At 43.1% G+C, this 26,701-nt stretch overlaps 1 protein-coding gene across 2 annotated transcripts in view; it reads right to left on the reverse strand.

The window, feature by feature from the left end:
- Nucleotides 1-26,701, reverse strand: part of FSTL5 (follistatin like 5) — a 2,973,258-nt gene that overhangs the window by 895,881 nt on the left and 2,050,676 nt on the right. For both annotated transcript variants that reach the window (XM_086962384.1, XM_086962383.1), the window contains exon 8: nt 19,829-19,949. In XM_086962384.1, coding sequence (XP_086818510.1) covers nt 19,829-19,949 — 121 coding nt within the window. The remainder of the gene's footprint in view (nt 1-19,828; nt 19,950-26,701) is intronic.

Genomic DNA, 26,701 nt, shown 5'->3' on the forward strand with positions numbered 1-26,701 from the left:
AGGGCTGTGTCTGTCCTCTCACAATGATGTCTCCACCCCTTGTATAGTTCCTTGAGCCAGTACAAAGCAAAGCAGGATCTATACACTACAAAGACTATCATTGGTAGTAGGCCTACTTCAAAGGCCAAAAGTGGTATAAGTAATGGACCTATAACCTCATATTGTTAGAACACTTCTGAACTAAGAGGAGATTCTTACAAGAAGAAGAGCAGGAGAAACAGTATGTGGAGAACTGCCACTCTGCTTGTTTCTGTGCTATACTGGCTTACTGCTTGTTCGTTATGTCTTGGAGACGTACTGGGCTTTGTATTTATATCCTGCTTATGACGTATGAAGGGCTAGTGTGTGCTTACCTCCTGTTGAAAGTCTCAAGGCCATCAAAGACTCCATCTGCTGCCCCTGAACTCTTTGCTGGGAGATTTGGCCTGCTAGGTGCTGCCAATTCTAGTGCTGGGCTCTTGGAGGTGGCATAAGCTGCAAGAAAATCCATGCACCCATCTTCAGCATATGTTTTAGCTGCTGCAAGCCTTCCAAGCAGTTGAAAAACCAATGCATCACTATAATGCTGCTGAAGAGTTAATGCAGGACGTGCTGTGCAGCTCAAATTCTGAGCACGGTGTCTCCAATGTACGAGACATCAGCACCTTCCCTGCCTAGCAGTAACAAACCAATGCATCACCTCCTCCTTTGAAAGCAAGGAACTGATGCATCACCTTCCCTACATGAATGGAACTGACACATCACCTTTTCTGAGTGTATGGAACTGATTCATTGTTTTTCTTTACAGCGCCTCAACTCCCCAGTACCTGTTTTCGTCCTCGATTTTGACACATCCCAGGTACTTTTTGCAAAAAGTAATGCATTCATTGTTTTATATTGACTGAACTGTTTGAAGTGATATTGTGATTAACTCTGGGCGAAGTACTTCGCTACACTTGCATAGTTTGCGAAGTTTGCGTTACTTCGCACTATGCGAATTGCTCGTAGCACAGTGCAAACACGCATAGCGTAGCGGAACTTTTTAGCTTGATCGCGGTCCTCAACGTCAAGTTGGCGACAGCGAGCAAGCAAAATATCATCCCGGAGATAATTTTTCCTCATTCGCGTTCAGCAACATCAAGTTGAAGCATGAAAAATAAACCTTCCGGCGGTATTCTTAATGCGGGGAGGTCAGGTTTCTCATTGCGAGTGGTCACATATGCTCACAACCGCTCGTTATGAGAAACTACCAGTCGGCGTTGAGAAAGCTACCGCTCAAGTAGAATTCTACTAGAGCGGCAGAAAACAACCGCTTGCACTGTACTAGATGCGGTTTGCACTGCTTGCACAGTGCGGACAAGCATCCGGCACGGTGCAATCAGTGCAAACAACATTTTGCACAGTGCACTACGAAGTTCGCGTAGCTCGCGTAGTGCAAGGTGCACTTTGCGTAGCTACATGTAGCGCTACTACGCGAACTACACCCAGGGTTAATTGTGATGTGTGTAGGTTGGATTTTTGTCATTTGGTCTTATCTGCTACAGATAAAGATTCGATATTTACTGAAATGTATGGAATACATTTATAGCATTTTCACTGTGTTACTGTGTGTTTATGAACATTGCCTCTGAGATAAGCCTGACTGCCCATGCTTAGATACCAAGGGGGTGAGCAGGGGTCATATTGGGAGTATAACTCCCTTACTCTGACTAAAAGGAATGGTCCTTACTTGGACAGGGTGCAAGCCACTGCCAATTAGAGATGCACTTTTCTTGCAACCATTCACACATCCAGTTACTGACATATACAGCCACTCACACACCCATTCACCAAACTATACAGCCACTCACACACCCACTCTGAAAGGTTACAGGTTACAGATAGGAAATAAAATTAAGAAAACGTTTGAAAAAAGCCAAAGGTTACAGGGATGTTATAATTAGGCTCTCATTTCACTTGTATAAAATAATTGAAATCCAGCAGTTATATTTATCTGAGTTAACTATACCTTGCTCCCTGGCAATGCCCTGCTTATGATATCCACAAAAGAACTACTCACAGACCCACTCACACATGCACACAACAACCACACGCCCACTCACACACTCATAAAACCACTCACACACCCATACAGCTGCTCACATAACTATTCATATTTCTATACAACCCTTACACATCCAATTGTATACCATACAACCACTCACACATCCTCTGATTCACCCACACAACTAGTAGCAGAGCTACTCAGTCGCCCATATAGCCACTCACACACCCATTTACTCACCCACATAATCACTTACATACCCTTTTACAGATATATACAAGCACTCTTATCATCCACACACTCACCTATACAGCCACACACGCACAGTTAGGGTACAATACAACCATTTACACACCCACTCTAAGTCATACACACACTCAAAAAAGCACTTACTCACCCATACACTTCAGCCAAACCCCCAGAACATTTTAAAATTAGGAGAAGGGGGCACATAGCAATAGCCTGATCCCCTAGCACAGGTGCTTGGGTCCACCAGGGTACCATTAGGTCAGAAAAGGATTGTATTTCTTTTTGTTGAAAAATTTCAAAGATTCTCGTATTGTATTGTATTGTATGGCATACTTGTATAGCGCTAAACTGTCACCCCAAGGGTATCCTGGCACTTGACTTGATCAACCATACACAGCTTTTGTGTTACTTTAGGACTTTACGGCGACCTGGGAAAAAGGTGTGTTTTTAGTCCTTTTTTGAAGGAGGGAAAGTCCTCCTTACTTCTCAGTGCCAAGGGTAGGGCATTCCACAGCTTAGCTGTGGTGAACCTAAAGCAACGACCCCCCATCCTCTTCTTCAAGATTTTCGGAGTAACCACCAAACAGGCGGAGGAGGAGCAGAGGGATCTGGTGGGAGTATACCAGGAAAACATCGTTTGCAGTGGTGAAGGTCCCTGGCCATGAAGAGCCCTGAAAACAAGACATAATGCCTTAAAGTCTATACGCCGGGCGATTGGCAGCCAGTGGAGATCCATGAGCACCAGAGAGGATGAATCAAGATGCCGTCTGGAGAGTGCCAGCTTGGCAGCCATATTCTGCACGCGCTGCAATTTGCCCACTAGGGTGGCTGGGGCGCCCAGAAGTAGTGTGTTGCAGTAATCGAGCCTGCTTAAAATGATACTACGCACTACCTCTGTGCGGGCATGTCCCGGGAGAGAGGAGAGGATTTTCCGGAAGGTTCGACGCAGCAACATGCACGTTGCCACGGTTTTATTGACAAACGCGTCGAGCTGGAGATTAGGTTCCAACAGCACCCCCAGGTTCCGGGTAGACACTGCCACTGCCCCCGTGCTCTGGAGGGAGGAAGGCCAAAAGTCTGGCGGCAAAGGCCGAGGGACGCGATCGGAGGAGCAGTGCAGTACCTCGGTCTTTGAGCTGTTGAATTGCAGTGAGTTGAGACACAACCATTCTGCAGTGGCTGACATACAGCGGTGGAAGGTCTCCTGTGACACAGCATCCTTACCCTCAAACGAGAAGATAAGTTGCGTGTCATCCGCATAATTGATGACCGCAATGCCATAGGACTTGATTAAGCTGATCAGGGGACGGAGGTAGAGATTGAATAGGATGGGGCTGATGGCCGACCCTTGAGGCACGCCCTGCCCCACCCTCCTAGTGTCCGAGCAGTAGGGTGGCAAGGCAAGCACCTGGTGTCTATTATCAAGGTACAAGACCAGCCAGTCAAGGGCCAGGCCAGAGACCCCAATCTCCTCTAGTCTCCTGATAAGAGTGGCATGGTTGACCGCGGCCGACATGTCGAGCAGCACTAAGAAGGCTGCTCGACCACGATCGACACGCGAATGAAGGTCATCCAAGGCGGTCACCAATGCAGACTCAGTGCCATGAGTTGGCCTGAAGCCAAACTGGGCCGTATCCAGGCAGATGTTAGTCCCCAAAAAACTGGATAGATGTTTTGTCACCAGTTTCTCCAGAATCTTAATTGGGAAAGGGAGCAGAGAGATAGGTCTGTAATTCGCTGGATAAGTAGGGTCTAATGTGTCCTTTATCAGAAGTGGCGATACCACAGCCAGCTTCCAACAAGCCGGAACCTGAGCTGTGCTAAAGGACTGACAGCAGATAGCATGAAGAGGGGGGGTAGAGCTCCTCATGGAACAGTTTCCAATATTTTTGTGGCAATGGGTCTAGAGGAGAGCCCGACGAGATCCCACCCGCCACAGAGCAGAAATCCTCAAAAGAGGGGAGAGGGAAGCTGTTCATCTGAGCCCGCCTATCATCCAGCTCTGGGAGACCAGGGTTGATCCCCCCTACAGGATGAGGTATAGCTTGAAGAACTGGAGTGACCTGGGTCCCAAGCTTACTCAGAATGAGGGGGATCTTATCCTCAAAGGCCTTGGCCAAAGAATCGCAAAGCAGTTGGGAGGCTGCGATGTCCTTAGAGGGACAGGCGGGTTGAGATAGATCCCTCACAATCTTAAACAGTGCCTGAGATTTGTTTGCCGCTGTTAGCAATGTTTCCTCCAGGAAACTAGCTTTAGCGGCCCTAATCTCGGTTTTGTACACCAGTAACGCCTGTTTAAAAAGCACCTTATTAGACTCAAGATATTGTCTCCTCCAGTGGCGCTCAGCGCGTCTACACTGGAGTTTCAACTGAAAGAGCTCCTTGGAGAACTAAGGCATAGCCGGTTTAGCCCTGTCTCTAATTTTCCGAAGTGGAGCTAATTCGTCCAGTGAAGTGGTGATTTTCTGACAGAGGGTCAGATAACACTCCTCCACGTTGTCTCCCAAAGAGAAGCCATCCGCTAGCAGGGTTGGCAGACTCAGCTGTTTCAGGAGCCTAGACCATTGCCTGCCCTGCTTTGAGTTGGCTCCTGTCCTACCCTTCTGTAAGGAGTCAGCAGGCAGTAGCAGGGAGAAGTGGACCAATAAAGAGTCCGTCCAACATTGGGGGTTGATATTCCGTACCAACACCCGACTGGCCTCTGCCAGGATCATGTCCAATACATGACTCTTTGAGTGGGTCGGGGTGAGTACCAGTTGCTGCAGATGGATATTGCGGCAGGACTGAATAAACTCAGTAAAGGCTAGATCCATGGGTCCATCCGGCCAAAGATTAAAGTCTCCCAGGATTAAAATCCTAGTGTGTGAGTTGGAGAGCTTGTAAATTCTGGTCAATCAACTCAGGAATAGCTGATAAAGCATGAACTGGGGGTCTGTAGCACAACAGCCCGGAAAGCAAAACACCTCCTTGTCCGTTTATGGAGAAGGCCATTTGTTCGCACCCCAGGACTTCTCTTATCTCTAACTGAGAGATGTCTAGATTTTCTCTAAAAATGAGACATATGCCTCCCCCTCTAGTCCCTACCCGGGGCTTATGTCTAATTTTATAGCCCGGTGGGCAGGCAAGACCCAGTTCAACCGAACTGTCTGCTGTGGTCCAAGTCTCTGTCATGCAGAGCAGGTCTAAATCATGTGACTCTATAAGTAATGCTATTTCATCGTGATGTCTGCAGAGCGATCTGACGTTAAGCAACCCACAGGACAAAGCATCCTGACGAGAGACGATAGCGTGAGTCTGATAACTCGGTGTCGGAGAGGGGTCCAATCTTATAAACTCGTCTCTCGTGTAGGTGATAAAGGGAGCAGGCTTAGAGGCAGCATAACCGGCACTCGGCGCGACTTGTGCGTGAACGGGCGCAAACGGGCTTACCTTTGGCGCACCTCCGGCAAAAACTAAAAACAAGCGCTGGCTCCCATGATTGTTTAATGTTTAGCCCTCGGGTAGGCCGTTTTTGGGGACTTCTTCATATATATAGAATGGGAGGGAAACACATGTGGTATCCCTCCCCATGGGCAATCTTGGCTCTGGAGACCACCACTTCCTCTGGGCAGGACAATGTAATTTTAACTGAAAGGGGTTGGCAGGCCCCCGCGGGAGGTCTTTAAGTGCCCTGGGGACCACTATTTCCCTGGGGCTTCATAAAGAGATTGGAGGGGGCCCACATCTTTAGGGCCTCAGGTTCCACCACCTCCCAGGGCCACAACTTAAATTTGAAGGAGGAGGGAGGCCGTACGGCCTCCCCTCCCGGGCCATATATGGCCCTGGGGACCACCTCGCCAAGGCTGAACATAAATAAAGGAAGGAGGGGGCTGTGCAGCAACGCTCTTTTAGCTATTATTTGCTCTGGGGATGACCATCCCCCGGACAGGCTCCCTACATCCTAGGGCACACACCTACTACCAGGCAGGAAAACAGCTGGAAGTATTGCTCCCACATGCATCAAGCAGCAGTTTTTTCTGCTCCCTGCCTGTGGGAGTTATATCAGCTTCAGCTGGAGGTGGGGAGTCATCAGGGACAGCAAGGGCATTGAGGCTGTCCCTGTGGTCCCTAACGTTGGAGACCATTTGGCCTGAGTTGGCTTCAAAAAGAATCAAAAGGCTAGGCGCCAGGGGATGCGGTCCCTGGGGACAAAATTGACATGGGGAAGAGGCGCACAGCTCCCTCCTGTTCTAGAAAGTGGAGCTTTCCTCAATCTCTCCTGGTGAGAGCAGAGTCCATGGTTTTTTCTTTAAACTACTACTATCATTCATATGTGCAAATCACCTAGAATCCCTGTCTGCTTGACCCCACCCTATCCACCTTAGTAGTAAGCACTGGACATTTACCCAAACAGGTAGTACTTGGTCGTTAAGCGGTAGAGAGTACTCCACTTGGGTAGTTATTTTGTGCAAAACTGTGGACTATTGTTGGATAAAGGGACAGGTGAGGTCACGTTTTGGCCCAGTCACTCACACAGCTACTGACATATCCACACAGATACTCAGACAACCACTGGCACAACCATAAAGCCAAACACACACCCACTCACATACCCATACAATGACTAATACACCTGCTATCAGACATATACATCCACTCACACACCCAGTTACACATCCACATAACCACTCACACGCCTATTCACAGATCCATACAGCTACTAACACACCCACTCGCATACACAGAAAAAAATTCACACACCTATGTAGCCACTCACCCACCCACTTACAGATCCATGCCGCCACACACATACCCACTTACTGATCCATACAACCACTCACAAATCCATTCACAGACCAATACAGCCAAATATGCACCCACACGCTGACCCATTCAGGCACTCACGCACCCAGTAACCCACCCAACCTGCAACTTGCCGAGATGCACACAGACCCATACAACCACTCACACAGCCCCTCACAGACTCATACAGCCACTGACACATCCACTCACCAATCAATACATCCACTCACACAACTAGTCTCAAAGGTTACAGGTTACAGTTAGAAATTAAAATAAAAAAACATCACAAATTCACTAAAAGCGGAGTGGCTATTTTGAAGGAAGTTGGCGTCCGACTGACATCTCCATGGTGGAGCTCCGCCTAACACCCCCTGAAAATCTTGTTTAAACTAAGAATATTGACATGAAAATGGCCAGAAAAGAAGGAGTAAACAGCAATGAGTAAAATACCGGCCAGAGTATTGAAAACGGTATGCCTAGTGCTCAACGGGAGAAGCAGTTGCCCCTCTCGATTACCTGTGCACGCTGGTCTGACGGCCAGCACTCTCCTCTGCTCTCGCGCATCGGAGAGCTTCTTCACGCTCTGGTGTCCTGGATTCAGATCACCCTGGGCAAGCCCTCGGCAGGTCAACCGAGTGGTGGATCACTCTGCGGAAGTGCTGCAAGGCACAGAAACAAACAGAAGAAGATGAGGAGGCGAGGATTTGCCTAGCCACAGGACAGATTGATCCCCGGCAGCCGCACGAAGGATAAACCGGCTAAAGCACAGGAAAGGAGGATCGCTGTGCAAATTGCTGTACATATTTCCGAAGTGGAAGAAGACATGTCGGGTAAGGGAAACCGCGTTACTAAGCCAAAAAACAGTACCAGTGTGACCATTAGGGCGCAGCAGGGCTCGGCTTCAGTAATCACCCGACAGAAAAGGCAGGAGGTACCCAAATCGGAAGCACCAAGGTTAGATCTACAGCCAGTTAAAAGCAAGGCTGCCGAAAAGTTGATGGCAAAGAAAGATGGCACATTAAACCCCCTAAGCAAATCTAATCCCGGGAGTAATTATAACGCTAAAAAGGGCCCGGGTCGCTTAGAAAAAGGAACTGAAAGAAAGAAAGGTACTGATTTTTGTCAACCTCTGATTACAGTCAGTTTTGGGGCTCTAATTGATCCGTTAAAAAGCAATGCAAGTAGTATGGCATCAACCACGGAGGGTGCGCTACCCGAGGCTCCGGCTACTTTGAACGAGCAGGATTTACCGCCCCCTCTGACTTTGATAAAAATGCTACCGGCCTCTTTCTCCCCTCTTCACCAGGCCACACGCTGGGCGCAGAATGAATGGATTCTGTTCAAGGGCTGTCAGTTAAAGGGCCACAGGAGGATATACCTAGCACTCCAGACAATTTAGACCTGTATTACTCTCTCACAGATGAGTCATTAATGTATGATGTTTGTATCTCCTTGTTTAGTGAAGAAGAGGGAGGCAACTGGTATAACAGCTCCAATCCTGATTCACAGAAACACCACCCTCTCTCTAAAAAACTGCAAAAAAGAAAGACAGAGACCGTCACAGAAAAGAACATAGTTCTTCAGATAAAGAAAGCATCCCTGAACTAAAATGGGATTACAACAGAACACCCCCACTATTGATTCGCTCCAACTCTACGGATGCTTCTGGGGGAAACCAAACTATCATAAGTGTGAATGTGGAGGCAAAAGAACCACTGGGGGAGAAGTCAAACCAGCCCAGTCTGGCAGATAACTTTCATTCTATTAAAAGCTTTCAAGCAGAAGCAAAATCTGAGAGTCGCAGATCCCGCCTGGCTGCCAAAAAACTTCAACGGGCAGTCAGGAAAGTTGGTAAGACTTGCGCAGAGATCGAAGATAGGATGACGGCAGTCGAGGATAGAACGGAACAGTTGGAGAAAGATGTCACTTCCCTTCAAATCAAAACTGAGGAGCATGAAGCCACCGTCAAAGACATCATGTTGAAGTTAGAGGAGCAGGAAACTCGTCAGCGACAAATCAATCTCCGCCTCCTAGGAATACCCGAGGGCATTGAGAAAGAGGACCCAAGGAAATTTATGATCACTTTCCTGCAAGGCACTTTCCCTGAACTACAAGCCTGGAATTGGAGCAGGGAAATTCAAAGAGCCCATCGGTTCCCTCTGATGTTCAAAAATTGTAACACAGCTCCTCAACAGCATCCTAGAGCTATGTTAGTATTTTTTGGGAATTTCTTGCTTCGACAAGCTTTCTACGGACTTGCCAGACCAATCAGTAAAAGATCCATGGATGGGGCATTGTTTACCAGGCCAGACTTTGCGCATGCTACAGTGGAGCGAAGATGGAATTTGAGGCAACTCTTTGACCCCTTCCAGAAGCTGGGTACAACAGTCTTCCTCCAAAACCCTGCAAGACTGAAAATTGCATTTAAAGGACATACTCGCAGCTTCATATCCGAGATACAGGCTAAAACTTACTTAGATGAGATTTCGCGACATAAATAATGGTTACTCGAAATGATTATAGATCATTTCTCTCCTTCTTTCTTTTTTTTCTGTTCTTTTCTGAGGACACTTTCTTTCCTATCAAAACATGTCTAACAGGATAATTGGTTGCTTCGGGGGGTTCTAGGTGGGCTCACCGGGACCTGTACGCCGGATGTCACACCCCTGGCTCAACCAGGGCACGGTAACCTTCATTGGTGGTGGGGGGTTGGGGGTGCAAAAGGGTGGGGGGGAGCAAGAGCAGGTCTTTTCAGCTCTCTCTAAGAAAAGGAAAACTATAGTCACTCAACAGCCTTCTTCTGTTGAACGACACATAGAGACACACAGAATGATAAGATGGGGATGTTAAAAATGTTGTAATTAAATATCTGTGGACTAAATGATGTGAAAAAGAGGCAGCTGGTAGCAGTCTGCCTACAGTCCATAGGTGCCAACATAGTCTGCCTTCAGGAGACTCATATTGAGGGATCACAGTCGCAAATGCTAAAATCACTGGGGTACAATGTGATGAGTGCCACCACACAGGGTGCTCGGATAAGAGGGGTAGCAATATTGGCTAAAGGTGTAGGGAATAACTTTACTAGAACTAAACGGGATAAACAAAGCAGATGGGTGATTACAGAATACAAATCTGGACAGTCCCAGCCAACGACCATCTGCTCTATTTATGGGAGCAACACTGATGACCCCTCGGTCATACATCAGGCTTCCTACGAACTTACACATTGGCCTCTACCACTAATAATCTGTGGGAACCTCAATATAAATGTTACGCATGATTGGTCAACGGGGGACTACTGGCAGAATCTTGGTCAGAAACCTAAAGTGTTTAGGGTCATCAAGCAGCTATATCTCACACATGGACTTGTGGATGGATGGCAATCATCCAACCCCAACCCCAAGGATCCAGGTTATACATTCTTTTCAAATCCACACCATACACACGCAAGGCTAGAATTTTTTTTATTCTCTAATTCATTAAGATCCACATCAGAACTAAAAAAATTACCCTGTGTCCTTTCGGACCATGACCCTTTGATATACATGGTAGAGTCAGCTTCACTACACTAGGTACAAAGAATATGGACATTCAAGAGATTCCTGCTACTTGACACTGAATATTGTAAGCACATGAGAGGCTGGATTGCCAATTTTCTGGAGGATAACAATGGAAGCACATCGGTAGATTATGTGTGGGATGCCCTGAAAGCAGGAATTAGGGGAGAAACAATCCAATACTCACTAAGGGCTAATAAGTTTGCGAGAGAGTCACTAAGCGTGTTACAAGAGACTCTAAGGGAGGCGGAGGAAAATCTTATAAGTGTAACAAGAGGCTCTTCTACGGCAGAAGAAATAACTAATGTTCAGTACCAGGTGGCAATTGCTAAAGCTGCAATAACAAATATCTATACCACCAAAGCGGTCCAAAAAGCTACTGCTCACCGCGAAAATGTGTATGAAATTAACGAACTAGTTGGCCATCAGCTGGCCATTCGGATGAGACAACAGACTTCACAGAATGTCATACGGGAGATACAGGACCCAGTAGAAGGCAGGGTATCCATCTCTGAAAAGATTAGAGAGGCATTATGGCACTTTTACAGCGTATAATATCCAGAAGAGGGAGAAGCAGATCAAGGAAAGATTAATGAATATCTGGAAATTGATACTTTCAATACACTTAATTCGGCAGATCAGGAAGATTTTGGAGGTGGCCCCTAACATAGACGAAGTCATAAAAACAGTGAAGGATCTCCCCCGAGGGAAAGCAACTGGCCTAGATGCTATTCCATTGGAATTTTATACAGTATTCCTGGACCTACCTAAAAATATATTACTAGATTTATGTGTACACATATTTAGAGGGGGCAGCCCCTCAACTCTTGGTCCAGGGCGAAAATTGTTATCTTCCCCAAAAAACATAAACCCCCGGATCTGATGGGTTCATATCGCCCTATCACTTTAATAAATGTTGATTCAAAAATCTATTCTACATTGATAGCTAACCCCATCTCACCAATCATCAATAAAGTTATATCTGAATTCCAACATGGCTTTGTTTCCGGGAGGGAAACCACAAATCCTACTCAGCGAGTAATTTGCCTATTTGACAGCACCGAGGTGGCAGGAGACCCTATGGCGTTAGTACTTCTCGACGCCGAGAAGGCATGTGATAGGGTCTCCTGGCCTTTTCTGTGGAATGCAATGTCTCGGTGGGATTCAAACAGGGGTTCATACAGGCTGTCCAAAAACTATACATCAACCCCCGGGCCTCGGTCATGGTTAACGGTAGCCATTCCAAAGAGTTGACAATCACAAGAGGAACTAGGCAGGGATATCCGTGTTCCCCGTTGCTGTTTGCAATCTACATAGATCCCTTTATCCGACGATTGGAAAGCAACGGGGACATAGCCCCCATATCAACACAAGGATTTCTAACAAAGACCCTTGCTTATGCTGATGATATAGCCATAGTGACCGCTGATCCAAGAATGGCCATGCCCATTATTGAAACAGAGGCAAAAACATTTGGTAAAGTCGCAGGGTATGCATTGAATCAAGGGAAGACACAAATGATTTTGAATAGCAAATGTGGTTTGAGAGACCCTTGGGTAACAGATAAAGCCACATAACTAGGGGTCACTATTACATCCAAATTAGAAAATCTAGTGGATCTAAACTTGAAACCCTTGGTAGACACAATGCAAAAAGATCTCTGCTGTATTAATAATTTACACCTGTCTTTGATTGGCCGGGTGAATGCACTAAAAATGGTCTATTTTCCAAAACTCCTGTATATGTTTAGAGCAATACATTTGGAAATTTCAGACCAGTGGTTTAAAGCACTTATAAATCTTTGACACTTCCAAAAGAAAGAGAAGGACTTGCCCTCCCAAACCTGAAGGTATTCTACTGGGTAACAGTTTTGCTACATAGTCAAGAGCTCTTTCATCTCGATGGGATAGAGACATCAATGGGTAACGATGACCCATCTATTCACCAGTTAATCCTGGGCCACAAAAGCACCGGCTATTTCTGGAGATATCTCTTTGACAGCTACCATAAAATAGTCAGATTAAAAACACTATTGGTGACTTTCAAGGTGTGGAAAGCTGTGAGAAAACTATTGGGTATAGGGAGTGTATCTTTCTACTCCCCTCTCCAAAACTACCCCGTTTTACCTGAAATATTTAGTGGGGTGTGCATGAGCAGATGGAAGGCAGCTGGAATCACCCACATAGGATGTCTCTTTTCCACAGAAGGGCTATACTCTTGAGGATTTGCGAGAAAAGTATAACTTGGATTGGAGAGACTTTTTCAAGTACCTCCAAACCTGAGATTTTGTACTGCAACACACCAGGGGAAATTCATCATATGGTAAGATTGACATAGCTTACATAGTAAGCAACTCCCGGAAAAAAGTCAGGATTGGGGGGGATGTATGCTCTTTTATTGTTACATTCTCCGGATGATATGCAGAAAATTACGCAAAAATGGCAGAATAACCTCACTATTACTTCAGAGGAACTTAAGTTTGTGTATGGCCTTTCACAATCCGTCCTTATGTCGACTAAATTACAGACTCAATTTTACAAAATGTGTTTCTTCATGTACAACACTCCGGACAGAATAGCCAATATAGGGGAGCGGGAGAGGTACATGCTGCTTCAGATGTAATCTACTGAATGCTGACTGTATACACATATTTTCTGCTTGTGTATGCTTAACTTCTTTGAAATCAAGTATTGAAAGTTCATTGGTTTTATATGCAGCAATTACCTTGCCCGATGAAACAGTTGTGTTGGGTGCAACAAATCTTACTAACCCGATAACTGGGCGTCAATTAATTTTTATAGCAATGGCTATACTAAGAATTTGCATAGCCTTAGCCTGGCTAGATCCCATTGCTCCGTCATTTAAACAATGGTTTTCGAAGCTGTTAGCTATGTTTAATTTAGAAATGGCTGTATACAAAACAAAAGGCAGGAAACGCCGAATAAAGGGACAAAAAATTTGGCTCCCTCTAATGGAATGGTTTCAACGTCAAAATCTCACCCAGTAGCATAGCCGTTTTTTTTCTTAGAATGAATCTTAGGAAATAATGGCAATGATCAAAATGATGTAATTTTGACAACTTACATATGAAGAAAATAATAGTAACAAAACTAAAGAATTTAAAAAAAACTCAATGGTTATAGGGACATTATAGTTAGAAAATAACATTTAAAAACCATGGAAATTCACTGAGAAAACCAAAGGTTGGAGGGACGTTTTAGTTAATAGTTAACACATTTTAAAAATGTAGAAATTCACTGTAAAAACAGGGATGTTAGTTATGAAATAACATTTTAAAAAACCTTGAAAAAGTCACTGAAAAAACATAAGGTTACAGGGGCATTATATTTAGGCTCTGATTTTACATGCACAAAACAGTGAAATTCAGCAGTTATAGTTACCTGAGCTAACTATAACTCATGCCCCCTCAATGCACTGCTATCGACCTCACATATTACATCACTTATGACATGATAAGTTACATAAATTATGGGATCTCAAATGATATCACTGATAGCACCTGCTTTAGAACCATTCACACACCCACACAACCTTTCACACACCCACTCAACTAATCACATGGCCAATTACTCATCCATGAAAGCCACTCACACACCCACTCAATAAGACTAATAACTACTCACAAAGCAACTCACTTATTGATACACCCACTCACACTGCCACTCACTCACCCATATAGCGACTCATACACCCACGCACTCACTTACCAATACAGCTACTCACACATTCATGTATTCACCCACACACCCACTCACACCCCCACTCACTCACCCGTAGTGCCTCTCAACATTCACCCATACAACCAGTCATGCACCCACACAATCACTTAGATACCAATTGACACATCCATGGAAGCACACCCACAAACACTCACTCAGCCATACAACCACTCACCCAAACACTCACTCTCCAATACAGCCGCTCACACACTCACTCAGTTAGCCAAACATCAACTCAAGCAGCCACTCACTCACCCACACAGACACTCACATACCCACTCATGCAATACAGCCACTTACACACCAACTCACTCACCCATACACCTACTCACACACACACACCATTATACACCTATACAGCTATTCACTTACACACCCACTTATTCACCCATACAGCTATTCACAAACCCATACAAAAACTCACGCACGGTCACAGACATTCACACAACCACTCAGATGACATGTGTTAGAAATAATATCACTCATTAGTAGTACAGAAAGATTAGTAATTTAGCTTATGCAGTAGCTTAGTATCAATCTTTAAGTCTCAAAAACATTTGCGAAACACTTGCACTCACTGGATGGTGTTTTCATTGATGTCATCAGTGATGTCACTGACCATGTTATGATTGATGTAATATGTGAGATCATAAGTAAGCATGGGCGAATTTTGCGAATCTCGCGTTCGCAAATTTTGCGGATTTGCGAACTCGCAATCCGCAAAATCCGCGAATTCTCGCGAATTTGCAGATTTTTTTTTTGTGTTCGCGCGGGTTTCTGCCAGTTCGCGAGGGTTTTGTACAATTTCGCAAACGCGAACTTACCTGTCTGGTCGCAAGTTTTGCGAACTTGTTGTTTCTACGTGTCCAGCCTGTTTGGGACACTCTTCTTCATCACTGCCACTATCTGTCACCACTGCCACTCTCTGACTACTCATGCCACCCTCTGGCCCACCCATGCCACCCTCTGTTTCATCACAGCACCCTCTGGTTGTCCAGTGTACATTATTGTGGCAAAGCAAAGCACACCTTCCCTGCCTCAAGTGACCTGAATTAATTTGGGGCTGATTAATGTGTCACAGAATATTTTTTTAGCTGGCACCTGCTTCCTTAGTGCTTCCTGATTAGTGATCTTTTGCACTTGCTAAGTGCTTTCATTGTTGCAAAATTAGTTACAACACCTGCCCTGCCCCAACTGACAATAATGAATTAGGGGCTGATTAATGTGTCACTGGATTTGAACTTCCAGCCTGGCTCCTGCTTGTCTGCCTTAGCTGTAATTCAGGACCTTTGTATAACTATTCTGAGGGTCAGAGCAGGGTCACATAATAGTTGCAAGTAGGCAACTGAACTCTGGAGGGGCCCCTCAGGAAGCACTACAGGAAATGGCTACTAATGATGAGCTTGAACTTTTGAACCTGGTAAGTAGTTTCAGTTTTGCTAATTCGTATTTCTGCAATTTAGCGCTTATTCGCGGGGCGCGAAGTTGAACTGGGAAGCCGCGAACTCACGCGAACAGTGCGAGCAAGCCATAAAATCCGCTGCTCGCGGATTTGCGGATTTTGCGGGAAATTCGCGAATCTCGCGGATTGCGAATTTACCGAAAATCCGCAAAATCCGCGAGCGTAACGGATTTTCCGCCCATGCTTAATCATAAGCAGTGCAGTGTGGGGCTGTAAGTTACAGTTAACTCAGGTAACTATAACTGCTGAAATTCACTAATTCGTTCATGTAAAATTTGAGCCTAACTATAATGTCACAATAACCTTTGGTATTTTTAGTGAACCTATACTACTATAATAAAGCAGAAACTTTCAGGCTTTGAGGCGGGTAAACTCGGGAACCACTGCGCCAATCTACACACCTGATACACCGCTGAAATCGGCAGGGTGTGTAGATGGTTATAGGCTACATAAATTAAAAAAATAAACGTTATTTAAAATTTGAGATAAAAAAAGTAGTCCCTCAAAAGTAGCGCCGGCCACGACGTGCGTGGTCACGTTAGCAGCGCGGGGAGGAGCGGCGTCTGAGGAGCGCGGACATGGCGCAGGGGAGGAGCGGTGACGTCAGGAGCAGAGGACTGGGGCGGAGGAGGAGCGGCAGACATGGCGCAGGGGAGGAGCGGTGGTGCGAGCGGACAGTCGGGAGCAGCGCTGGCGGAGGTAAGGGCACACATGTAGGGGCAGGCGGGGGACAGGACAGGCCGGGCTGGGCGGGGGATGGGACGGCCCGGGTCGGGCGGGGGACGGGACGTGCGGGCGGTGGTCGGGGAAGCCTGAGGACAAGAAAGAGGATGCAAACGGTGCACTACAAATGTCAGCCAAACTGTGCAAGAAAAGGAGGAGAATGTGACGTGTAGCCAGAGGGGTTTTAACCTGCATCCTTTGGGTGGAGTGGAGGGAAGGGGGTGGATAACGTGTGCACGAGGAAAAAGTGACGTGTGCAGGTTACAAAAGTGGGACGGGCTGGGGCCCTGAAGCAAAGCAAATTACAGGAGGAAAAAGTGACGTCTGCAGGTTACAAAAGCGGGGCAGGTGGGGGCCTGAAGCCTAATTGCTCCCGGGCAAAGTCGGGACGGGCTGCTAATATATATATATATATATATATATATTATATATATATATATATATATATATATATATATATATATATATATATATATATATATATATATATATATATATATATACATATATATATACATACATATATATATATATATATATATTTTTTTTGTTTTTCACTGAAAAAAACATAGGTTTAAGTATATTTAGAGAGACATTTTAACAGTCAATCACACTGCTACTAAATCCTCCATCCACATATTTATATTTATATATCCACTCATTCTTCAATGCAAATTGCTATATATATAATACATATTTAAATAACGAAGCAAACCACATTCACTGAATGATGTCATCAGTGATGTCATTTGAGATGTCATCATTGATGTCACTGACCATGTCATGAATGATGTAATATGTGACATCATCAGCAGTGGATTGCGGGCATGCAAGATCTAGTTAGTACAACTAACTATATCGGAGGAATTTCAATGGTTTTGCTACGAGTGAAAAAATGTCCAGCTAACTATAGCACCCCTAAAACCTACTTTTTTTTCAGTGAATTTCTAAGTTTTTTTTATTGCTAATTCCTAACTATATCAGGCCTGCAACCTATGGTTTTTTCAGTGAATTTCTAAGGTTTTTAAATGCTAATTCCTAACTATATCAAGCCTGAAACCTTTGTTTTTGCAGTGAAATTCGAAGATTTTGTAAATGACAATTTTTAAATGTATTAATTGGTATATTTTTTATACTGATTTACTAAATTTTTTTAACTATTTATTTTTAGATATTTTATTTTTTAAATTACATTGTAAATACATTATACATTACGTTCCAAAATATACTTTCTCATTATGAATTACTTTAATTTAAATACTTTGCAAATAGGCAATAGACTTTTAAGAACAGTAGTTAAAGTTGTTGCAATGGGCAACACAATTTCAAATACAATGCAACATTGACCTCAATGTGTTTTTCTAGTTAAATGCAATTAGTTACTTCATGGCTTACTTTTCTAACCACAGGACTGGATCCTAGATTCAGTCCTTGGACATCTCCTGTAAACGGTTGAGTAAAAGTGTTTTAGTTACAGCAGTGATTTTTAAGGGATATTATTGTATTTTAAAAATTGACACTTAGAAATGTTTTCACATAGAATCACCAATGTTGTCCTATGGGAGGAAATTCACAGGTAAGTAGTGTTATCATTACTTTTTCTTACTCAGTGGTGGATCCTGGTTCCAGCACTGGTGCATCTCCTGTAAACAGTTGAAAGAATGCGTTAAGTCATACAAGTGATTTGTAAGGAATATTTTTAGTTTGTGAAAATAGAAACTTAGAAACTTTTCTGGTGAAAACTAGACAATGGATTCCTATGGAAGGAAATTCAAGTTACTGGTAAGTACGGTTAAAAATACTTTTCAGGATCAGTACTGGGCTGAAAGATGCAGCACTGAGGTCTCTCCTGATAACAGGTGAGTACATCGGAATTCGTATTTTGGCTGATTTTAGAGGAATTTCTTAAAGTTCCAAAACTCCACACCTAGAAGAATTTCCAAGTGAAACCAGTCAATGTTAGCCTATGGAAGGAAATTCAAATTACTGTAAGTATGGTTAGAATTACTTTTCAGGATCAGTAGAGGGCTGAACGATGCAGCACTGAGGTCTCTCCTGATAACAGGTGAGTAAACTAGAATTCGTAGTTCGCCTGATTTTAGAGGAATGTTTTGCTCAATAGTAAAGGACGGGGCGGGCCTGATGTGACATGTGTGCAAACACGCTCTGTGGCACGTTTTAAGTTGGGGAATTCATTCCTCTTCAATCCTGAGGTCCCCTGTGTGCCAACCAGCCCACCAGGTACCTCCAATATGCGCCAGGGAGCTTAGTTGCAGCGAGGTGTTCAGAGGCAACGCCCCCTTTTTACAACACTCTGCAATGCAGCTCTGTGGCGCTTACTGGAGGTACCTGGTGGTTTACGTGGTAAACATCATATTTTTGGTAATGGATGCATGGTAAAGGCATGTGTGGTAATAGCATGCATAGTTCTGTCATACATCTAGCCTGAACTTGTGACTTTGCCCCGGTCTGGAATGACCAGATAGCTACAGTTACTATTAAGTGCTTTTAAGCACTGTTTTTTATCTAACCTCTAAAATCACATATCTCCAGTTCTATTAATTGGACTTTTGTCACTTTGCTGTCAAATCAATAATTGTGTGGTGATTTTTCTTGTGTTGTGTTTTCACTTTCTTACTGTTTATGTGCTGCATAAATACTTCACACATTACCTCGAAGTTAAGCTTGGATGCCAAGGTACCAGAGGGTTAATCACAGGTTAGTTTGGTGGTTTTAGTGATTCACCCTGTAAGAGATTGTGGTTGTTGTTTGAGAGGGGCTTACCCCCTCCCCCTTAACCAATAACATAATTTCTCATTCTCATTTAAATCCAATGGGAGCATGGTCCAATCTTGATCGACAAATGATTTACTTTGTTTTCAAATTATATTTGTTTAGGGCTAGTAATAACTTTAGATTAAAAAAACGGATTAACTCATACCTTCTCCCACTCGGTTAGTGCTGACTTTTGAGTAGAATTAAACTTTTTAATTCATTTGAATAAAAGAAGCTTATTGTCAAAACATGCATTTAAATGGTCCATATGCCAAGAAAAAGTAGTAAAGAAAAAAAAAATACTTATACATAAAACAACTGTTTCAATATTTATGTTAAAAATGTAAATTGAGATTTGTGTATTGTGGTCTAGTGAGTACATGCATACATTTGTCTTTCTCTTATGCAAATATATTTTAAAGACCGTATTCCATACATCAGAGACAAAACAATACCCTCTTTACCAGAAAAATAACAGAACCTTCAATTAGACTTTTATTACAGTGCATTTCCTTACCATTCACTTGAACGATATGAGTCTGGTAAAGCTTTTCGTACCCATCTGCAAAGCAGGTGTAATTTCCCATGTGAGTGGTGGTCACCTTCGTAATATACAAGGACCCATCATCTCCAAAATCCTATAAAAAAGTCAATGTATATATTCAATTGGTGCATCGTTATATTGCATGCTTCATTATTGGTTGACATCCTAAGAATAGATTTATGAAGTTTTTGCACTATTGCAATGTAAAGCTGTGCAAAACCTCACATGTTATTTGCTACTCAGTGCACTGCAAAGGTGAACTTTTCACACCACTGGAAGACGTTGTACCACTGTGCACCATAAAGCCATTTCTGGGGTTGATCAAGGCAAACACCCATAGGTTCTGATACAATGCCTGAGCTACTAAGATAACCAGAATGGACTTTGCATGCTAAACTAATGCCTACCTGAAGAAGGTCAAACAAAAATGTGTCACATGTGTGTTGCAGTTTGTTGGATCATTCTAAGCTGTTCTGTGAATAGGAAATTGTATTAGAAGGGCTTATCTTTAGAACCAGTCCTATGCTAGATAATGCATTTCTGTACCATGGTGAGAGGATGTCCTCCACACAAGGCAGCCTATTTGTGCTCCAGCAGAGAGGATGACACCAGCAGCAGGATAGTTTTTGTAGTAATGGTGGTGTGCTGTGTTTCCACCATTTCACAATGCAGTGCAGCAGATTTGGATGCTGCAATGCATTGCATGAAAAATGAGTGAATGTTGGTCTTTCAGTACTAGACATTCCACTGGTATGGGACAACCTAGAAATCTTAAATCATCACTATGTAGTTATACATGGATCGGAGTTTGCATAGAAAGAGAGTTTTTTGTTTTGCTAACAACTGTATGGACATTTGATAAAATTCATTAAACTTTCCCCAACAAAAAGTACATTAACCTTAGCTCCTTCCTGGAAAGTTTAAGGGTGATCTGTTCAGGCAGGGCTGAGAAAAAGGTTGGTCCCAAAACACATTTTCCCATTCAAATTCCATAGGGAATTTCACTATAGGTACACATAATTTGGTTAAAGCTAGATCTTAAGAAAGCATGCTTTTTGTGGTTTGTTGTAAATATTTCCAGCTGTTTTGGAGAAATTATTGTGAAAAAATTAAAGATATCTGCATGGCTGTTCTGCGGAATTGCAAATTTAAAAAACATAGAGCAGTCTGATTGACCAGCCACACCTTTATCGCAGGACCAGAGCAGTCCAGCAAGACTCAGCAATCTGACTGCCTGACTGCAACAGGAAGATAAATGGTAAGGCCATTATTACATTTAAAAAATGGTAGATTACTCTGACCCCTGTCCTTCTGTAGGAGGTCCCAGAGGGACCCCCTCACTCCCACATTATGTTTTTGTGGCACACCGGTAGCATTGTACTCTTGCTGGAGATTTTGATGGCTTCCACAGGAGTCTCGGGGGACCAAGTGCGGTCCAGCGGGAGTCCTGGAAAACTAGAAAAAAATAAAAACTAAAAATGAAAATTTGGGGTGCAAGACTGTAACTCAATGGCTGCTTGGGCTGTGTTGGCCTCCCACAAGGCCTGTTGGGGTGTTGGCTCCAGACATATGGTTATAAGATTTTACTTGAAAATGCTTGTCAAGTCAAGATGTCACCAGAATATAATTATGGCAATGCTGTAAGAATCTCATATCCAAATGGGACAATGAGGTGACAAAGAGGATCTGCAGAAACTTCAATTTGATAGGAAAAGTACCTCTTCCAACACCACAAGCTCATGTACTATAGTCAGTGTTTCAGCTAGGCCACTTCCAATGCCCCGCTGCACACGGTGGTGGCTGAATATTTGTGGGGGGATGAGCACAGAGAGTGGCCTCAGGCAGACCGTGCCCAAATACCCTGTTGCACTTGAACAAAGGGGGGTTTGGGATAGTTTAGTATAGCAACAAATCTTACTTCACATTAAAAAAGCCATAGAAATTCACAGAAAAAAACTAATTTTAAAGTGACATTATAGTTAGGCATGGTAATACCATACTTTAAATTTAGAAAAAAACCTTTGAACTTTACAGAACAAAAACAAAGCGAGAAAGTTTGCAAGTTATAGTTACTTAAGTCAACTCTAAATAGTGAGTTAGGGTGTTGTTTGAGTTTAAATTGGAATTTTTGAACTGACATTTTTATATAAAAATACTTTTCTTTTAACCTTTGATTATTTCAGTGAATATCTATCTATCTGTCTATCTATCTATCTATCTATCTATCTATCTATCTATCTATCTATCTATCTATCTATCTATCTATCTATCTATCTATCTATCTATCTATCTATCTATCTATCTATCTATCTATCTATCTATCTATCTATTCACTGAAATAAACTGAAGGTTAAAGTAATGCTATGGATAGGTGAGAATTTCTGTCACAATGTAATGTTTTAAACATACAAAGCCATTGAAATTCACCAGTCATATTTATCTCTGGTAACAATATGTCAGCCTAAGGGAACTATAATTAATCCCCCGCCATGCACAGTTTTCTTAGAAATATTTTAATTGCAAATGTTGTAGTGATATTATCAGTGATGTCGTGGAAGATATCACGAGGAATGCAATGTTATTTTTGCAAAAAACAATAAACTTTTCTTAGGATACAGTAAATGCCCCCTTTCTGAAGAGTGATAACATCCCCAAATTCTGTTATTTTGTCTCTTCAGATAACTGGGTGAAACACTTTTCAGGAATGTTTTACAATAATGGGGAGATGATCAGAGTGGCTGAATGGATGACAGGTGAGGGAGGACATCTCCCTCTGAATATCATCAATGAGGAAGTCCTCCGGGGGTCCAGGCAAGTCCTGTGGGGCGGGCCCCAGGACCAGATGGTGTCCCAGCAGATGTGTTTAAATCTGCTCCTATATTATATTATATATATTATGGAGACCCATCCTAACTCAAGGGTTTAATTCAGCTGCTACTGATACCATTCCAAAGTCATGGGGAGAATCGACCAATATACCCATGTTTAAAAAAGGGGATAAAACAGACCCTAGAAACCATCGCCCATTGTCACTTTTAGATACTGCCTTGAAAGTGATGAGCAGGGTCCTGCTGCTAAGACTCGAGAAATTGGCGCTGGAGTATTCAGTTTGAACCCTGGTGCAGTTTGGGTTCAGAAAACGAATAGGGACCATTGAGCAATGCACAAACCTAGAGCTACTTATCGGCAAGTATACCATGGCTAAGGCAGGCACCATATGTTTATACATTGCCAATAGTAGTGCATTTGATCTGGTGGATCATAATTTACTCTGGCCAACCCTGATCTTTAAGGGAGCACCAAGGGCATTTATTGGGTTTCTCTCTCGCTTGTATAATAATTTAACTAGCCAAGTTCGTTTCGGCCCCCACCAATATCATTCTCTCTTTTTAGTAATGGGATAGATAATCATTTGCAGACAATACAGGCAGATGCCTCCAGGGCAGCAGGCCATCCGATACCCGTTTTACTATAGGCGGTCAATGCTGTATTCTTAGCAAGAACTTCAGTAGGTCTCCAGAGAGTGATGGACGTATTTTCAGCATTTATGACACAAAGGAAAATGGAAACTAAAAGGTCAAAAACATATACCATGATCTGTGGGCCAAACCCACAACTTTCAATATTGAGAATAGCCCAATCAATACTGTTAATTCATTTTGCAATCTTGCCGTTTTATTTTTGGACCCAACATATTTTAAATACCAGAGCTAAAATGAGCAGGACAACACAGGGAATTTTTAAATGTTCGTCCAAATTATGGAATCACCCAATTAATGTGATGGTACCTTTATATAAAGCTATAGGACCAAGCTTTGCTTTAGACGGGGTGGGGCTTTGGGGCCATGCAAAAAGCAAGAACCTGCAAACGCAAGAAAAAAAATTTCTGAAACGTCTGTTATGTTTACGTCATCTGCTTCAAACACTATTACACATCATGAGGTCGGTCTCCAGTTTTTAGAAGATCTCTTATTGGTCAGACCACTGTAATTGTAGGACTCAATTTGGAAAAGGGAAGAAACAGCTTTTACCAAATCAATTATTTTAGATTGTCTTAAACTGCACAATGCACTAACAATTCTGTGGCTACTATATATTAATTCCTTTTTTAGAAAATCTGTACCAAATATCATTCTGGTCAGAGACATCAAAAATCTTGTCATATACGAAGAAGGAGTTCAGAGACTCCAATCTACAATATAGGTTAGATCTGAGATCAAATGCTGAGAGAAATCAATATACTGTCACCTTGTAGATATCGTATGGCTTAGAGGAGGCTGATAATAATTATTTGTCATATGTGACCTATGAGGATAAGGACTCATCCTTCTGATTAGGTACCATGCAATAAAAAATGTAAATAGAGCACATTGCACTTTATGTTGTTTTGTGAATGTTATCAGAATTTGAGATGTTTTTATCTTAAACCATTGCGTGTAACCCAAAACATTAGGTAACATAAAGTAGCAATGACATTTCTGGTGACACAAGGTGATCCCCTGATATGCTATACCATTGTCCTGTTAATTTTGAAATCAATCAATGTGAGGATAAATATCCGAATAGAGTAGACCAGAATTGAATAGATTTTTATATTTCTGTAGTTGATTTCCCATTAAGTAATAATAATGCCATGTCTACTTTGAAGCCTATCAACATGAGAATGTCTTCATATAATATAAGAAAGATTTTAATAATTGGGATTGTATCTGCCTTTTAAAAACTGTTTTTATATCTAATATGATTGTACTTTTATGGCTACCTCTTTTGATAATCAAATAAAGATTTAAACTGAACTGAGTAATGCAATTATGTGTGGTAATTAGAAGTGCATGGTGATGGTGTGAATTATAGTTATATTGGGGTACAGGTTATAGTTACCACAAAGAAATTCTCATCTAACTATAAAGCGGCTTTTATATTTTTTCTGTGAATTTCAAAGATTTTATTAAGATCAAAAATTATTTTGTTACCTTTTGTAAAGCGTAGCCCCACGGTACATAGACTCTGGCCGTGTGTGGCTGGGGGTTGGCCACAGGGCCTGGCCTATGGCAGGGCCCTCTGTCTAACCCCCCTGCAGACAGCCAACCCCGTTGAACAGCATTTGTTCATGGGACATAGGGTTGCTTTACGTCCAACACCTACATGTAGCCAACCCCATGCTCTGCACTGCATTTGACTAAATGCAGTGGAAGGATGGCCACAGGATGTGGCTTGCAGCCAGACCCTAATTGCAAATCCCACAGGAAGCCAACCCCATGCTGCAAAAGCTTTAGACCATTGCGCAGCATGGAGTTGGCCGCAGGGCTGGTCAACCCACCTTTAGGCAGCCAAACACACCTTGTGCATGGCCTTTACTCATTCTCAGCAGGGGGTTGCCTGCCCTGCATCCTCCCCACAGGTAACTCCATGCTGCAAATGGCTTGTGGCCGGCCCCCCACAGGCAATGAAACCAACACTGTGCACAGCCTCCAGCCATGCATGGAAGGAGGTTGACCACAGGGCCTCTTTAAAGGCCCAAGAACCTGTTCTCCCAAGGCCGGATAAGTTACAATGTTCCGGGGAGATCTTGGTCCACAAAGCATGATTTTTTTGTGGTTTGGTATAAATCCGTTCAGTAGTTTTATGAATGGTGAAAACACATTTTGGTATATATTTATATTACCTACTGGCGGTTGCCAGTAGGTAGTTATAGTTAGGACCAAGTATCCATAGGACGAGCATTTTTTGTTTTGCTTATAACTTTGGCGTTGTTTGAGGAATCCTTATGAAATTTTTCAAACTAATTATCTGTTCATATTAGATTCTATATTTAAAGTTTGGGAGTTATTTGTCAAGGGGGGGCTGAGATAAAAGGGGGTCCCAAAACATGTTTTCTCCATGTTAATTTCTATCGGAAACTTTAGACAAGGCTACAGGTCGAACGGGTGAATGGAATTACCCCAAATGTGGCAGGAAGAAGGAACTTGGTCTGAAAAGTACCCGTTTGTTTATTTAATGTAAATCCGTTCAGTAGTTTTTGAGAAATATTGAAATTTACAGACGATAATTGCGAATTCTACCATCTGATTGGCTGGGGCGTTACGAGCAGGAGCTTGGTGCTTATTGGCTGAGAGCGGTGCAAGCGGTTGAAACTAGGAAATGTTGGCTGTCATTCTGTGATTCCGTTGAAGCGAGTAAGGGGAAAAAAGGACAAAAAAGTAGGAAAGAGGAGGATAGGAGCACTGTAACCTCTGTGGGGGAGAGCAAAGAGAAATAGTCACTCCTACTGGTCTGAAAGTGCAGTGTTGCTCAGAGTGACATGGTGCTGAGATGAAATGCTTGCACACTCGGGTAGGAAACCAAGAGACTAAACTATGAACTCATTGGTGTAAAGTAATGTGGTCTGGTCTTTGTAGCATACGTGTGGAAGTAGTAGGCGTTTATACCATACAGGGAGTGGGAAGCAAACTACTGACGGCTACCATGCTTTTATACTATACCGGAAGTGCAGTACTCACGCCTACCGATGTGAAGACTCAGGGATCAAACCGAGCTGATTGGTGTAAAGAGATGGGCTCTGGGCACTGTAGCATACTGGCCATTGTTATATAACTGTGTAAGCAGTGTTAGTATGCGTTTATAGTATACTGGGAGTGGGAAGCGAACTAATCACCCCTACTGGTCTGAAGACTCAGGATTAAACCTTGAGCCTAAATCGTGAGTTCATTGCTGTAAAATGATGTGCTCTGGGCGGTGTAGCATACCTGTGGAAATAGTGTTAGTTTGTGTTTATACAATACAAGGAGTGGGAGGCAAACTACTCACCCCTATCGGTCTCAAGACTCGTGGGTGAAACCATGAGCT

The sequence above is a fragment of the Lissotriton vulgaris genome, chromosome 3_1, assembly GCF_964263255.1.
Source record: "Lissotriton vulgaris chromosome 3_1, aLisVul1.2, whole genome shotgun sequence".
NCBI lineage: Eukaryota > Metazoa > Chordata > Amphibia > Caudata > Salamandridae > Lissotriton > Lissotriton vulgaris.